General features: G+C 39.0%; 1 protein-coding gene across 5 annotated transcripts in view; it reads left to right on the top strand.

The window, feature by feature from the left end:
* Positions 1-17558, top strand: part of lama5 (laminin, alpha 5) — a 175708-nt gene that overhangs the window by 121201 nt on the left and 36949 nt on the right. For all 5 annotated transcript variants that reach the window (XR_013289664.1, XM_077554166.1, XM_077554157.1 and 2 more), the window contains exons 40-50: positions 1083-1166; positions 1251-1481; positions 1557-1670; positions 9487-9617; positions 9694-9774; positions 12060-12274; positions 12360-12460; positions 13630-13816; positions 13897-14037; positions 16090-16235; positions 17052-17162. Coding sequence is in view for 4 of the 5 variants with exons in the window: in XM_077554166.1 (XP_077410292.1) it covers positions 1083-1166; positions 1251-1481; positions 1557-1670; positions 9487-9617; positions 9694-9774; positions 12060-12274; positions 12360-12460; positions 13630-13816; positions 13897-14037; positions 16090-16235; positions 17052-17162 (1542 nt within the window). In the remaining variant the exon portion in view is untranslated. The remainder of the gene's footprint in view (positions 1-1082; positions 1167-1250; positions 1482-1556; positions 1671-9486; positions 9618-9693; positions 9775-12059; positions 12275-12359; positions 12461-13629; positions 13817-13896; positions 14038-16089; positions 16236-17051; positions 17163-17558) is intronic.

Raw genomic sequence — 17558 nt, 5'->3', positions numbered from 1 at the left:
AATAAACGTATTTTGCAATCAAAAAACACTTTTTCATTGTTGGTGAAAGCGTTTTACAGAAGTAAAGCACTATTTAGGTGTTTGTGGCATCATTCATGGACAAAAAGAAGTGTACAATTCACTAGAGTGCATGAAATAACATCGTTTCACAAAAAGCTCTTTTTCTCCGTTTTTTGGTTCAAAACAGAGAATTTCGGTGAAAGTAACCATTTTCTATTGTTGATTACTGAAGAACGGAATAAGGTAGAAACAAACTTTTTTTTCTGATGAAAGATGAGAGTCCAATCTTTCATTTGGTAGGATGTGTGTTTCCATAGTCCAAACACAACATTTTCTGTGGACCTTGAAAGATCACTCAAAATGCTTAAATCGGCTGGCACTGGCGACAACCGGTTTTTGAAAACGTCTGGCAGTCAAAGAGTTAAGCAAGAGAAGTCGGACTAATTCGCCTGTCTTTTACATGTTAATTTCAGGCACCTTCCTCTCTCCATTTCTGATAAATCATAAGTTTTCAACCTGCTCTCATTTGGTCATTTTTTATCCGATTAAGAAAATGAGAACATGCTCGTGTTCCCCAAACCCTTGCCGTTCTAACGAGCCATTTCTTGAATCTGTATCTTCAACTGTTAAGTCGTGAGAGGCTTTTGTTCAAGGGGTGCTTCTCTCATGCAATCTCAATGGAATGTGGGGCGCGTGACGGCTCCAAGTCAAAAATGTGTGTGCGCTCTTAAAGTGACAGTGACATATTTTTAGATTATGGTTAACTTCCACATTTCTTGACCGATTCCAGTCATTTAAATTTTAAACTGTTCAGCTCATTTACATTTTTTGAAATACATTTTCAGGGACAGTGAGATACTTTTAGTTGATGTTCATTATGGTTAACTTCCACATTTCTTGACCGATTCCAGTGGTTTAAATTTTAAACTGTTCAGCTCATTACCAAAGAGTCAGCAGTCCCATTCAAAATTTCCGCGGGAATTTTTCTAGTTTGTACATGTTATGTGGCTGAATAGCTCAGTGGTTATGGTCGCTGCCTTGCACTAAAGAAGTATATAATGTATGTGTGCCTGTGTCTGTAGGGTAACCAGATGACATTGGTGTTCTTGGAGCGTGAATATTCTTCTCCTGCGGAGCCGCATTTGGGAATTGTGCACATGGTTGAGGTAAAGTGGACCTGGCAGTGCTCAACACTTTTTAAAGTCCAAAGTAGGAATGTTGAAACGTATGTTGCCTGCTGCCTCTTGTAGGGAAGTTTCCGGCACGCTCAGACTGGCAACTCTGTCTCTAGAGAGGAGCTAATGATGGTTCTGGTGGCTTTGGAGTCCCTGCAGATCCGAGCCCTTCATTCCCAATCGGCCCACTCGGTTTCCCTCCGTGGTGCCGTGCTGGAGGGTGCTGAGAGCTTGTCCACTGGTCGCCATGCCAACAATGTGGAGCTCTGCATGTGTCCTGCCAACTACCTGGGAGACTCCTGCCAGGTGAGGAGGGGTCCATGTCTCAAAGGGGCAACATTGCTTTTTTTAAAATGCTCCTTTATACTTCTTTGTGCACAGAAATGTGCTCCGGGTTTCTACAGGGATGCCATCGGTCTCTTCCTGGGAAAATGTGTGCCCTGCAACTGTCATGGACATTCGGATCAGTGTTTGGCTGGATCAGGAATCTGTGTGGTGAGATCAATGCAGTTCATAGGCACTTTGAAATCGCTGTTTATTGTGTGCTAAAAGGATATTATCTCAGTTTTGGATCTCAAATTGAATCAAGGTGAAATATTTTTCTGCTGAAAGTGTGGAATTTCTTTTATTCGCTTACAACAGACAAACTTAGATATATTTTGGAGCGGCGAAGAACAAGAATTAAACGTTAAAAGTTTAAAATTATTTGCAGATAATGGAGGGTCGCTGAAGGGATTATTAAAGTACTGCTCAATTTAGACCGTTAATATGTTGTTTTCCAGAATACAAGGCTGGATGGAGGAAAATTGAGGGGCAAGTAATGGGGGAGTTACCAATTCAAGTGGCATTAGAGGATGAAAGTTTGATGAATAGGTTAACAAATTTGGAAAACCCTCAGATTGTGTTACTGCTCACTGCTGCTCCAATTACTCTTGCAGAAACGTTTGGCATCCCTCATGTCTGGGGCCAACGCACACCTGAGGTAATCGTGGATCGCAGAATAGAGCCAGAGCGCCACTTCCTGGTCACGTTTCAAAGACTTCCCCTTGCTCCTAATACCCCTGTGATCATCCTCTTGGTCCTAAAACCTTCTCAACAGAATCAACACAATTTAAGCGTCTCACAAGACGTCTAATCAGTTTCCACATGTGAGAGGAGAGATAACTTGGGCAATCCAAACCACAAAAATTAAGGTTATAAGAAGCAATAATTGCCTGGGAGTGGATTGTGTCTGACAAGGAGACGACAAGAAGGGCAGGAGGCAGCGGCAGGGCCCCAGAGAGAGGGGGAGAGGAGGAGGAAGGGTGACAAGGGAGAAGGGACAGGGAGGCAGAGGACGGGCGGGGAGAGGCTCTCCCTGGTGTCCGGGGCGGCGCAGCACCCCCCAAGAGACCCAGGGAACGGCCAAGACGCAGCCGCCACCCAGCAGCCAACAGAGGGGCAGACCCGCCCACGCCCAGCCAGGGGGGGACAGCACCTATAGAATTAACCCCCTGGCATGCAGTGAATCCGAATATTAATCCTTAGTGCCTATTGGAGGTGAATCTGACTATAAAAACACAACCGTTAGTTACAAATTGCCAAATACAGAAACATCAATGTAAGTTATCACGATGTGGTGGCTCTCGCTAACAGGCAGAATTAAGGAACCAGAATTAGGTTAAAATATTCTATATACGTAGACCATGCTTCTATAAATTTTGATATTTGGTTTTTATTTGAGGCTGATATTTTTTCCATTAAAATGTGATCTATGAGGTTAGACCATTGGTCGATATTCAGAGTTTGTTTATTTTTCCAGTTAACAAGGATTGTTTTTTTTTGCGATGGTAAGGGCTACAAGTGTAGATTGAAATTGTTTATGTGGTAAGTCGGTTGTTGTTAGGTCGCCTAGCAAACACAAGTTTGGAGATAAAGGTATCCTACAGTCCAAGATAGCGGAAAGATTTTAGTCCAGAAATACATAACCGGAGTACATAACCATAAAGCATGAAAATAAGTGTCTGCATTGTTTTGTAAACACTGGAGACAGATGTCGGAGTCTGAGAGTCCCATTTTCTTCATCATATATTGAGTAATGTATGTTCTATGAATAATTTTATATTGGATAAGTTGCAAATTTGTGTGTTTTGTCATTTTAAATGCGTTTTCACAAACTTGAATCCAAAAGTCAGATTCCGGAGCTATAGACAAGTCTGTCTCCCATTTTGAGATGGGTAAAGACATTTTATCAGTATATGAAAGTAACTTATATATTTTTTAAAGCTTTTTTGTTGTTGTCGGAGAAAGCTTGGTAATATCTTTAGCTAAAACAGGCGGTTGGAGCGTACCCCGAAGTGTTGGAATTTGTTTCTTTATCATATTTTTAACTTGTAGATAATGTAAAAAATTTCCGTTTTTTATTTTATATTTTTGCAGCAAGGATGTATATGATATAAACATATTACCTGAGAAGAGATGGTGGAGATGTGTAATTCCTTTCTGCTCCCACACACCTAAATAAAACGATTGCTTGTTAAGTTGAAAGTCGGGGTTATGCCATAGGGGAGAGAGCCCACAGGGCTCCACTTGGGCTTTTGTAATTTCTAGTGCCTTCCACCAGGCAGTCAGGGTGGCGGAAATCATTGGGTTTTTAAAACAATTATGTCGCTTAATCGATGTTGTAATAAAGAGTAAGTCTAGAAGTCTGAGGTTATTACAATCCTTCTGTTCTAGTTCCAGCCAACAGTTAGTATCTCTGTTGGGTTGTGCCCATAGAATGATATATTGTAGCTGGTTAGCTATATAGTAGTACATAAAGTTTGGTGCCTCTAGACCACCTTTGGATTTACTTTTCTGAAGAGTAGATAGACTAATCTTTGCTTTTTTTTTATTCCAGTTAAATTTTGTAATGGCTGAGTCCAACAACTAGAACCAGTTAGCCGTAGGTTTAAATGGAATCATTGAGAAAAAATAGTTTATTTTGGGTAAAACTTTTATTTTAATGGTGGCTATTCGTCCTATTAGAGAAATAGGAAGATTATTCCAGCGCTCCAAGTCACTATAAATGTTATCCAGAAGTGGAGAAAAGTTTAAATGAATTAAATCAGTTAATTTAGGTGAGATTTTTATGCCTAAGTATTTTAAATTAACTACAGTAAATGAGTAGTGTGGGTCCTGGCTTGCAGGGTTACATGAATTTTCTGTAATAGGTAGAAGTGTTGATTTTGTCCAGTTAATAGTCTGATAACTGTGAGAATTTAGTTATTAAGTTAAATACTTCCCCTAACGAAATAGCAGGCTTTTCTAAATAAAGTAAAATATCATCGGCATATAGATTCATTTTATGTTCTGTTACACCAGAGTGAATTCCTTGAATCCTTCTTTCCTGGCGTATGGCTAATGCAAGTGGCTCAATAAATATTGCAAATAATAAAGGGGACAGTGGGCATCCCTGTCTTGTGCCTCTCTGTAGAGTAAAACTCTGAGATATAATCCCATTAGTAGTAACTGTAGTTTTAGGAGAATCATATAATACTGACACCCAGTGGATAAATGATTTCCCAAAGCCAAATTTATTTAAAACAGCAAAGAGGAAGGACCAGTTAACTTTGTCAAAAGCTTTTTCTGCATCCAATGATATAATAACTGCCTTTTTATCATGCCGCTGTGACATGCTAATAAGGTTAAAGAGCCTCCTAACATTATTAGTAGAGTGACGATCTTTAATAAAGCCTGTTTGGTCGCTATGAATGATTGTTGAGATTACTGTTTCTAGTCTAGATGTGAAAGCCTTAGTGATAATTTTAATATCAGTGTTAATTAGTGAAATCGGACGGTAACTTGATGGAAGGGTGGGGTCTTTTTCTGGCTTTAATAAAAGTTGAATTGCTGCTGTATTCATGTGTGGGCGTATGTAACCATTAGTTTTGATTTCTGTTATTACTCTTAAGAATAGTGGAGCAAGCATTAACCAGAAGTGCTTAAAAAATATAGCCGGATAACCATCCAGTCCATGTGCTTTGCCATTAGGCATACTATCTAGAGCACTGTACAACTCGTTTATAGTGAGTGGCGCATCTAACATATCTTTATATTCAGTAGTTAACTGAGGTATATTTAAGCTACTGAGGAATGCCTCAATATGCTCAGGGTTAGGCTTGTTAGTTTCTGAGTATAGGTTACGATAATAGCTATAAAAAATTAGATTAATTTCTTCTGGTGATTGTGTGCATTCACCAGTTGTCCCTTTAATAGCCATTGTAAGACATTTTTCCCGATTGCGTTGAAGTTGGTTTGCAAGAAATTGACCTGATTTGTTATTATATCCAAAGTTGTTGTATCTCAATTGTTGTACTATAAACTCTGTCTTTTTAGTTAGCATATCGTCTAACTGTATTTTTGTATTTTGTAAGTCAGTCCATATTTGGTTGTTTGGGTTTATTGCGTACTCATCCGTCAGTTGTTTAATTTTATCTTCCAAGTCTTTTTCTAATTTTTTATCCTGTTTCTTTTTATAAGATGAATATGATATAATTTTACCTCTAATTACTGCTTTCCCAGCTTCCCAGAGAAGAGATGGCGATAGGTCTGGAGAGTCATTTATTTCCAAAAAATCTGCCCACTCTTTTCTTATAATTTTGTCAAACTCTGCGTCGTTTAGCAGTGAGATGTTAAAAGGCCATGTTGGTGGTGGTTTAAAGGTATAATCAACTTGTAGGGAAAGGGAGACTGGTGCATGGTCGCTAATAATAATAGGATGTATTTTTGTAACAGTTTTATCAGCAATAGAGTTATTTGTAAGAAAATAATCAATTCTTGAAAAAGACCGGTGCACAGTGGAAAAGAAGGTAAATTCCTTCTTATTTGGGTTTTTAAGTCTCCAGCTGTCGACAAGGCCAAAATCATCCATATATTCCCCTATTACTTTAGTAGATTGTAATCGCCTACATGTTGTATTATTAGAACGGTCTATTAATGGATTTAAGACTGTGTTAAAGTCTCCTCCAATAATAATAGTAGAGTTTGCTGCTAAATCAAACAGCTGAGAGAAAAATTCATGGAAAAAGGCCGGATCATCATTATTAGGGGCATATAAATTACCAAATGTATATATTTTATTAAATATAGTCACCTGAATAATAATGTATCGGCCCTCTGGGTCTGTTATTGTATTATTTAGAGTAAAGAGTAAATTCTTATGTATGAGTATACAGACTCCTCTTTGTCTACTGTTATAAGGGGCAGAGTACGCTTGGCTAAAATTCTTATCAATAAGTAATTTCTCTTCAGATTTTTGTAGGTGAGTTTCTTGTAGGAGGCAAATATCTGCTTTTAATTTTAAGAGATGGTCTAAAGTTTTTATTCTTTTTGCCTGTGAGCGAGCGCCACAAACATTCCAGGAAACCAGAACTAGTTTATGCATACAAACAATATAGACTCAGTCCTGCGTATATATCTGTATAGCCCATTTGTCAATATTGGCATGTTATAGGATAGAATCAAAGTGGTTAGGTGATTTATGTAATTTGTGTAAAATATGAGGTAACGTGTAAGTAAATATAACAGTGAAAAAACGGGTAGGGAGGTGAAAGTGAAGGAAGTTAGCAGGGGTTTAAACATAAAAATACACCAGTAACTGGTAACCTAAGCGAGATTTATTGTTTAAATATACTTTAGATATAGTTATGTATTAATATTATTTTTATAATATAGCCTAAACATAATGAGTAATCATATTTTAGGTTTTATAACCACATATACAGTATATGTATACATCTCGTAATCAAACCAAGTTTAGTTCCACCAATGCCAATTAGAACAGCCAGGGAGTGGAGTTGGGGTTCCGGAATAGTTGGCCATCGATGTATAGCTTATCAACGACCATCGTAGTCCGTTTACCCTCCTGCCTATTTTGTTTCATTATAGGAAACAGTACCTTTCGCCGCTCATTAATCTCTCTCGGGAATTGATCATTCATTTCAAATGAGGTCCCTTTAAGCTCCCGTCCTTTACTTCTAACAAATTATTTCTGTTTATAATGCTCAAACTTGGCGATAATAGGACGGGGTTTGTTGCCCCTACGGGCTCCAAGCCGATGTACCCGGTGAAAAGAGATATTATTTACCGTCTCCTGAGGAATTTTTAACGACGTCGTCATAATTTTTTTTATCTCAACCTCTGGATTGTCAGAGGTATTCTCGTATATACCTGAGAATATTAAATTCTCCCGCATGCTAGGGGATTGGACATCCAGAACAGTTTCTTTTAGCGTTTTATTCTCCTTTTTAATGGTTTCCAACTCGGCTGAAACAGTCACGAGAGAAGAGCGTAACTCGGCATTATCACGTTGGAGGTCACTTACCTGTTGGCTGACGTATTCCAAACTTACCCTTAATTCTTTGACGTCCTTGCTGATTAGGGAAAGGACCTCAAGTTTTTTATTTATGGAGTCCAGCAAACTGACCGAAACGTCCGTAGTGGCTAGGTCGTCCGTGTCCGTCGCTGAGTCATTTTTCCTCTTTTTCGAAGGTTTCTTCGAAGTTTTCTCGGCGGAAGGATCCTCCATTGCGCAGCTGTAAAAATATCCGTCGATGAAGCGTTCAAGGTCCTCCACGCTGGGTGGTATTTCAAATCTGCCGGATGAAAGAGAGAAGAGAAAAGACAAGATATATAATGGTTAAATTAAGATTAGTTTAGCATAATAGAGCTAGTTCTATTCTAGCAGCAGGGCGCCGCCATGTTAGGGTTTCCCAGTCACGCTGTAGGTCTTGCGATGGTTACAGCATCTCGCGATAGCTCACGTTTCTCGCCTCACGACTTCACACGGATTTTTGACCTCAAAGCACCTTCTTCTTTCTTTCTTTCTTTGTTGTTAAACTATTGCCCTGGCAGCTTTGTGTGCCATCTTATAACAGCTTGCAACCCTAAACCTACCACATCACGATAACAGTATTGTTTGAACACTTTATTGAACAACGATAATTAAAAACTGACTGAATACTCACCTCAACCATCCAGGGATTCGCTGGGATGCTGGGGACATGTAGTACTGCCCTTCGACCTGTTCCGTCAAACCGATTAGTTTGCTCCGCCCCAGCTGACTGAGGTTTGAGTGTAATTTTCTATGCTCCATAATGTGTTTTGAAAAAAAATACTTTACGTCCTAAAATGGTGCATCATTAAATCTGCAAATTTTGTTATAAAAAAACAATTTTGTAAAATCCGTGTGGGCGTTTAAGTCCACCAGGCGTGGCGGCAGGCTTCGACCTGCACTCTGTATCCAGGGCTACTTTCACCAATCAGGGATGTGCACCAGCATGTCCTTGTAATCTCGTGAAACGTCATCAGTTGCGACTGTTTCAATTGAAAGTACGCATAAAGCCATAAGGGTTAAACAAAGAATGGACGGATTAGCCGGATGTTGTTCTTACTGCGAGCTTCCTGGTTCTGACGCATTGCCGTAACTGTGTACCCCATGACTAGATGTTATATAATTACGAGTAATATATTAAAGAACTATCGTTTCAAATTATACATGGTATTTATCCAATTTAGGAATATATTGGGAAAAAAAAGGTTCTGGAAAGACACCAATGTTGAGTTGCAGGTTTTGTTCTGATTCTCCTGAAATTGTGGTACATCTATAAAAATTACCTTTGAATGTGTGTGTATATAGTAAATCGTATTTAATATATATTAATTATTATTTTTTATATATAATGTTGTAAATTGCAGTTGTTAAAAAGTTGTGTAAAATGAAAGAAGAAAAAAGAACAAACGTGTTGCTCCTCCTCTGCCATTCGTTCTTTGAAGGACAAAATGCATCTTGGGATATTTTCACAGCCAAGCCTTCACCAAGCAAAAAAAACAATGGATCCTTGGTTTAAGCTAGCTAAAAAGAACAACATCCGGGAATTCCGTGTGGTCTTGACTTATGCATACTTTTCGATTGGAAAAACTAACAATTTGAAACATGGTAATAGTAATACAAATTCAGCGAAAGCTAGTCACATGATATAACTGCGATTAATTACGGAAATACGGCAGGGAGATATACTGTACGTGCTTGGGAAGTACATTCTTGAGACCGGGTTTACCAAGACCCTGCTCGTTGCGTCACAAGAACGTACTCTTGTGTTCTTGATATTGAGAAACGAAACGAAAATCCCCAGGGATGTGTGGACGACAAGGCAAAACAGAAAAATAGTTCCCGTTTGCAAAACGGGACCTGAAGTACTGTAGATGAAGTAGTGTTTTGTTCTCATCTGCTGCGCTATGTTGTGTTTCTTTGTGTTGTGTATGTGTATGTGTGTGTGTGTGTGTGTGTCAGAACTGTCAACACAGCACCGCCGGCGACCACTGTGAGAAATGCCAGGCTGGTTTCTCCAGCAACATTAGTGTGGATGGGCAGGTGCTGTCATGTTCCAGTTGTCCATGTCCGCTGAGAGCGCCATCCAACAAGTCAGTCCTACACAAAGCCTTCTCATTTCTGATACCGTAATGTCTAAACTAACAAACTAATTTTGTGATTTTGCAGTTTTGCTCAAGGTTGTGTGGAGAAAAACGAGCACATGCATTGCTTGTGCATGCCTGGTTATGCTGGGCCACATTGTGAAAGGTAAGCCAACAAAACAAGTTACAACAAACAGAAAATCAATGGCACCAAGTAGAGATGTGTTCTTATTCTGCTTAGTTAAAGGTATGTGTCTTCAGAAGTTTAGGGAGTTTAGGTCTATTCTATGATGGCATGGCTCCGTGGTAGAGTGGTCATCTCCCAACCGTGAGGTTACAGGTTTGACCCTTAGCCCTTGTGGCCATGTTGAAGTGTCCTTGAACAAGACACTAGGGCTGGTTATCGATTCAAATTTCCTCAATCAATTCAATTTAGATCCACAAGAGTTCGGTTAGATTCGATTTCGAGTTTTTTATTTATTTATTTATTTCCTCCCCGATTCTTTTCAGTTCAATCCGATATTGATTAATTATGGAACATCGAGTCTTCTTAAATATCAATGACATGATTCGAAAAAAACTCCACAGACATTAAATTCCAAATAAAATTTTGCAGAGGCAGTAACTGGTTAAATTATGTATTTATTAATGAAAATAAACAGTGTTATAATCACTTAAGTGTTACACAAAAATTGACATCAGCATAGAAGAGATTAAAATGTTTTTTTGTAAATATAAATTAAAAAGATTGTCATAAAGTGCAATAAGTCAAGTCTTTCAGAAATGTAAAAAAATACTTTTAAATTCATGTGAACAGTAAATTTCAAGAAAACAGTAAGATACAAAGGGTTAGGGTTAAAATTAGAAAACAATATCGATTATTACATTTTTTTTAACCCACCCCTACAAGACACTGAACCCCGATTTACTCCCAGTAGACCTGGCAGGGCCCTGCATGGCAGAAGCCGACCACTGGTGTATGAAGGTGTTAATGGGTGAATGTGAGGTTTTGTAAAGCGCTTTGGGCACCATATGGTATAGATAAAGCGCTATATAAAAAGCCATCCATTTACCATTGATATGACATAAAAGCAACATATATAGGGCTGCACAATATATTGAAAAAATATAATCACTATAACGGCACTGACAATATACGCATCGCAAAGACGTGCGATAATTTGACTTTGACAAGTTATATGCTTTTATCTGATTTTTATCTGACCAACCAGATGCAAACTTAAATGTTTTTAGTTTCGTTTATTAAAGAAACAGTGTGCAGTAACATTAAAAAGGTGGCTGCACCAGATTTAGCACAATGCTAGTTTCCATCTTTCTCATAATGTGCAATCACCATCAAATAGAGAACAGCTTGTAGGGGCATTACTAAATTACTATCATATAAATTAACAACAGACGGTACATGTACTGTATGTATGTACAGTCTTTGGAAGACAGTGAGGTTGTTTGTAAGTAGAATTGTTTGTAATTTGAAATGTATTATTTTATTTATTTTGTTGCATTAAAATAATGTGGAATTTTCAGTAGTTAGGTGAGATCAATAAAACAACACTGTCACTATTGAATATTTTTAGAATCGATTAATATATTGTTTATTCAATCAGTTAATCGACTAATCAGATTCATTTTAATTTTGCATTAAAGTATATTAAAACATTTTTCCCCCCTGATTACTGTTTATTAACCCGTCATTGGTGGTTATTTCATACTTTATACTAGTATATAGTGAATAAAACAGGGGGGGATTGATGTTGCACTATGTTACCGGTTCGGTCATTGTTTTCCAAAGTAAAAACAGATGTTTGCAAATGTCTTATTTTGATTAAACACACAAGATAATCAGTCTTCTTTCATGAACGACTACAGAAATCAGTGAACAGTTACTGTTGATATGCTGAGGATTTAGACCAGGGGTGGCCAAATTTGGTCCTCGAGACCCAATATCCAGCCTGTTTTCCGTGTTTCCTTCCACTAGCGCACCTGATTCATGATCAGGATCGTTATCAGGCTTCTGCCAAGCTTGCCGATGAGCTGATCATTAGATTCAGCTCTGCTGAAGGAGGGAGACATGGAAACAGGCTGGATAGTGGCTCTTGAGGACTGAGCCACCCCTGATTTAGACCATTTTAAATTTGAAAAAAAAAAGGCTCCAAACGATAACTCGATTATTAAAATAGTTGTCAATTAATTTTATAATCGATTACTTGTCGATTAATCAATTAATTTTGACACCTTTATTATATTGACATAGCCTGATCGTAACTTTTTTCTTCTACTCTTTAATGTGGCTACTGTCTACAAGAGTGTATCTCAGATAAGTCATTAATGTAGCCACAACTCAAAAAACACAAAGTTAGCTGACTGGTGACTAGATAGCTTCATTTAGCATGCCCAGACAGAACTCTGTGATTAACAGCGGGCTCTTGGCAGGTGCGCCCCCGGCTACTACGGTAACCCTATGGTGCTGGGCAGCACATGCCAGCCGTGCAATTGCAACGGCAATACGGACCCCAACATGCTGTTCACCGATTGCCACCCGCTGACGGGCGAGTGCCTGAGCTGTATGCACAACACGTCCGGGCCTCGCTGCAATGAGTGTGCTCCTGGTTACCATGGTGATGCCATCTCGGCCAAAAACTGCACCAGTAAGTATGCGTGATTGTGATTGGTCATTGAGGGAGTGTCTTTATCAGCAAGCCACTAAGACATGTTGTTGTTGTTTTTGTACAGAATGCAGTTGTTTACCATGTGGTACAGAGTCATGTAACCCGCACACCGGGCAGTGCCGCTGCAAACCCGGAGTGAGTGGACCTCACTGCCACCACTGTCAGGTTTGTTGACAACACGTAAACGTTCATGTAGGGCTAAAACTGCCAAAATAAAAATAGATAAATGACTAAATACAGTAAATGAATACAAGTGAAAATAAAAATAGATATAAAAAATACAATTCCAAAATTAAATACAAAAAAAGTAAATACAAGAAGTACATATAAATGAAAATAAAAACAACAATTTTGATATATACCCTAAAATAAATAAATAAAAGTAAAAAATAAATACAAAAATACAAACCGTGATGGAGGACCAAAATTGCTAAAATTAAAAATAAATAAATGACTAAATAAATAAATGAATAAAAGTTAAAATAAAAACTGATATCAAAAATATAATTCAAAAATTAAATACAAAAAAATAAATCTGAATGGAAATTAAAACCAACAAAAAACATATATATATCCATCCATCCATTTTCTTAACCACTTCTCTTCACAAAGGTTGCAGGGCACTGGAGTCTATCCCAGCTGGCTTCTGGCAGTAAGCGGGGTACACCCTGAGCTGGTTGCCAGCCAATCGCAGGGCACACAGAGACGATCAAACATCCACACTCAAAATCACACCTATGGACAATTTGGAGTGTTCAATTAACCTGCCATGCATGTCTTTGGAATATGGGAGGAAACCGGAGTACCCGGAGAAAACTCACGCAAGCACGGGGAGAACATGCAAACTCCACCCAGGAAGATATATAAATACAAACATAAAAAACGTGATTCGAAGTCGTGGTGTGGTGACAGTGGACAAGATCGACATTTATTTTTATTTTTTGAATCTCGTTTTTGTATTTATTTTTACTTATTTTTATTTCCATTCATATTTTTTTTTTTTTTACCTTTATGAATTATATCTTTTGATTCCATTTTTTTCCACTTTAGTTTATTTATTTATTTATTTAGTCATTTGTTTATTTTTAATTTTGGCAGGTTTGGTCCTCCATAAATGTTACATTCACAACACACACAAAAAACCCAAGTGTCAATTTAGATCTTAGAGAGTTTAATTCAACTCAGTTTCAGGTATTTGGTTCCTCTCAAAAATTTTGTAAAATTGAATTTAAGTTCCCTAGCTGCCCATGGTGAACTTATTTTGTCTGTAGAAATCCAGTGATTCAATTTGCATGTTCTGTTTTGCTAAACATCTCATTCTTCCTCCCTCTCAGGGCGGCAGCTTTGGCTTCGAGTCATGCGCCGGGTGTCGTCCATGCGACTGTGGCGCCTCGGCAGCACTGCTGCAGCAGCCTTGTGATCCTCGGAGCGGTCAGTGCAAGTGCCAGCCTGGAGTCAACGGACCCAACTGTCGCCAGTGTGCTCCCGGATTTTGGGACTACGGAGCTGACGGATGCAAGCGTGAGCAAGCTCCAACACAAATGATATGTGACTTGACATCCACTGAAGGTACTGAAGGTGTGACTTGTTTGTCGAGTCAGGGTGCGACTGCAGGGGTGGTCAGTGCGACCCGCGGACTGGAAAGTGCCACTGTCGGGACGGTATGACGGGAAGGCAGTGTGAAATCTGTTCACATGAACACAACGTTCCCGTTGTACACGGTCAGGACCTACACTGCGAAGGTGATAACACACACAAGCACATGTTGGGTTTACATTTCTAGTGGGGACATCTCATTTATATAATACATTTCTTAGACCCTTACTTTAACCTTAACCATAACAACTGACTGCCTTACCCTAACCCCAACCAAAATCCAATTCAAATCTAAACTCTGAAACCAAGTTTTGACCTTCAAAGAGGTTTGGACTCATGGGGACCACCAAAAATGTCCCCACAATGATAGTAAAAACTAGGGATGACCGAGTAGTATAATAGTAATATAACCAATAGTTCCGCGACGGATATCGATGCTGGTATACGCTCTTATGGGGTGGGTGGGGGGTGGGGATGTTAAACGAAAGTTTCATCTTATTTATGGCTTTTTTCAAATTCATTTTGTGTGCTCTATGCAAAATGACTTTTATGAGCAAATTAAAAAAATATAATTGCCATTAATTTCATTAAATTTGCCATTTGTACATTTGCTATAGTTGGGATATATATACAGTATATGTCATTTTTAAAACTGATCTGTCATTGTTTTTTTTGGAAATTTTATGTATCATAAGTAACAATGGTATTGGTAGTTGGTATCGGTATCGGTGAGTACTGAAGATTTTAGTATCGTATCGGTCTAAAAAAAAAGTGGTATCGAACATCCCTAGTAAAAACCCAGAAAACGGTCCCCATGATGTGATATTAACCCGCGCCCACACATGCACACTCACACACACACACACACACAGAGCAAAAACTTGCACTACTGAAATGGTCTTACACATGCTACTAAAAAATATTCATCTACACCCACTACTGAAATGCTCTCATCGCAGGGCTGAAACACTTCTCACAACACTACTAAAACTTTATCAAGTTGATGGATAGGGAGCCTACTGTAATTTCCGGACTATAAGCCACTCCTTTTTTCACTTGCTTTCGACCCTTACAGCTGCACAATGAATGAGTGGTTCTTTTGTCCCACCCGCGTTTCATTCGTTCTGATTGGATTGTGTGAATTTTCATCACTGTGTTGTTTTCATTTTCCTTTTAGTCATTAGCGAAATTGTCATTATAGTTATCGTTATCGTCTCAATGGATGGCTTCTATTTTAGTTTTTCTTTAATTTTCGTCCCTCCCAAAATTTTGTGACGAAAAATATGATGAAAATTTCATTGGTTCAGATGTTAATAAATGTGACGCTTTGTGTTCCCAAACAATCGTCTCTGTCCCAACAATCCCCGCTGTGGTAGCGGGAACCCTTATATACCAGTGCGGTAACATTAAAACACCTGCGGCTTACAGTCGGGTGCAGCTCATACATGGACCAAACTTAGCTAGTTAGGACCAAATCCTTGGTGGTTTTCAACTTAACCTGGCAATAGCCAGATTGATAATTGTGATGCACTCAAGGGAGTTCTCTACAATATCAATCTGGGACCGCTCCAAAGTGATCTTCTCGAGAAAAACAGAACATTCAGTACAATACTTCAAGCTGATTGGTCAATGCGCAACTTGTGCACACATACCAAACTTTTGTTTTGACCAATCACGGCAACGGATGAAATTGTTGTAGCCGTCGTAGGTTAAAAAAAAAATCACGAACAGTTTACCAAATAAAAATGCTCGAAGCTCCTCTTGCTGTTCTTCATTCAACAAGGAAACTGAGTAATTCTGGGAGAACACATTCATTTATGTTAGGTTTGTTTCGGCACTTCTTGTTTTCGTCACGGCTGCATATCCTGCCCTTAAACACGATACCGCATTGTGATTGGTCCGTACAAAAAGTGTACAGATCGGTGAAAATCAGCGGGCTCGGTACAAGATGAATTCTCGGAGGTTCGTGAACTCACAAATCCCGCGAGAATTCAGCTTGCAGGGCAAGGTTACCAAGTCTGTATTTTTTTCCTAAAATGCCCTCTCTTATAACTGAAATTGTATACTAAACTGCTTTCATATTCACTGCAGAGCGGTGGTCCGCAAACAAACATATAGTGTATACACTGCGCACATACAATACATGCATGTGATGTGATTGGTATGTGGTATGATGTGAGTGTGTGTTCCCATGGCAGCATGTGACAGTTGTGTCGTCGTCCTGCTGGATGATCTGCACAAGATCGACTTTGACTCGCTTGCTGCACAGCTGCACAACCTCAACACCAGCACCATGGCCTGGACGCAGTTGCACAAGCTCAATGTGTCTGTGAATGATGTCGCCGTGAGTTTCACACACGCACACACGCACGGGTGTGGAAAAGCTTGCGTTACGTTACAAAAACAGCATAACAAAAATTCACTACACAAGCTTTGTTTTCATGGATAATTTTACGAGGGTTTGGTGCTGTGAGATAAGGACACAACCTATGTTCCCTCTAATTTTTCATGTGTCTCAGCATTCACACAAACTCCCTGAGCATTCCTTGGAACACGGAGGGCAACATCCATGGACTTATAACATATCACAATGCCTCTTACTTGCCATAGTGAGAAGTAAAGCCACTGGTGGTTTGTGACTTGAATAAAATCATCCCTATTTTGTTAGTTTTATTTTAGCTCACATGTCATTTTTAGCATAATTAAGTCTCAATGCAATTTGTATAAATAGGATCCCACATAAATAATAGAAAACATGACATTGAATAAAACATGAACATTTCTTGTCACCTGACTTCTGCTGCTTCGTCACACAGTGATTGCATGATATGAGTATTCGCCTTGTGGCATTTCTTGTTCCCACGCCGTTAACCACATGTGCCAAATAAACTTTAATTTCTTTAAAATACATAATATGCAGCTCAGGTGGATTTTTTTTTAATGCGCTGCATACATTTGCTGTGCGCTGAGAGGGTGAGAGCACTGCGCAATTGCTCACACGCGCGTTTAGACGGAACATTGTACACAACAAATATTTTTGGGTGTCAAAGTGGGTGTGTCATTTAAAAAAATTGGCAAAAGTGTTGCTTTTACCCTAATCAATACATGTGGTGTTGAACTTTGACCTCATATGTTGTTTGTCATCTTGCGGCCACCACAGCATGCCATTCAGAAGTACAACAGCTCGTTGGATGACAGCCGCCATCGCGCCATCGTACTGGATGGCGAAATTGTGAACATCAGCGCCGATGTGGACACGCTGCAGGACAAGGTGATGCTTATAAATGCATCTTTCCATAAAGCAGTCCACTTTGGTACACATTTGTCAACAATAAACTTAATTCTATTAGATCTGCAGACACAGTAGAAGTCTTATCATTACATTCCGTTTTTTGTTTTTTTTCATCCTTCGTATGTGGTGCCAAGCATAGTTTTAGTTTTCTTCTGATAAGGTACCTTAAGGGGAAGCACACTGATGTAGGGCTGAACGATTTATCAAGACTCCAGAAATCACTTCATCGCCAAAGCTTCGTATTTTTGCAGCGCTTCTGACTGACCCAGAGTCTGTTGTAACAACTATAATCTCACACACAAACAGCGAGGGAGACCTCCTCTACCACCAAACTCACCAATCAGAAGCGGCATGCGACTTGTGACAAGTCATGAA

This window comes from Vanacampus margaritifer, chromosome 1 (genome assembly GCF_051991255.1).
Source record: "Vanacampus margaritifer isolate UIUO_Vmar chromosome 1, RoL_Vmar_1.0, whole genome shotgun sequence".
Classification (NCBI taxonomy): domain Eukaryota; kingdom Metazoa; phylum Chordata; class Actinopteri; order Syngnathiformes; family Syngnathidae; genus Vanacampus; species Vanacampus margaritifer.
This window is presented reverse-complemented; position numbering and strand designations above follow the sequence as displayed.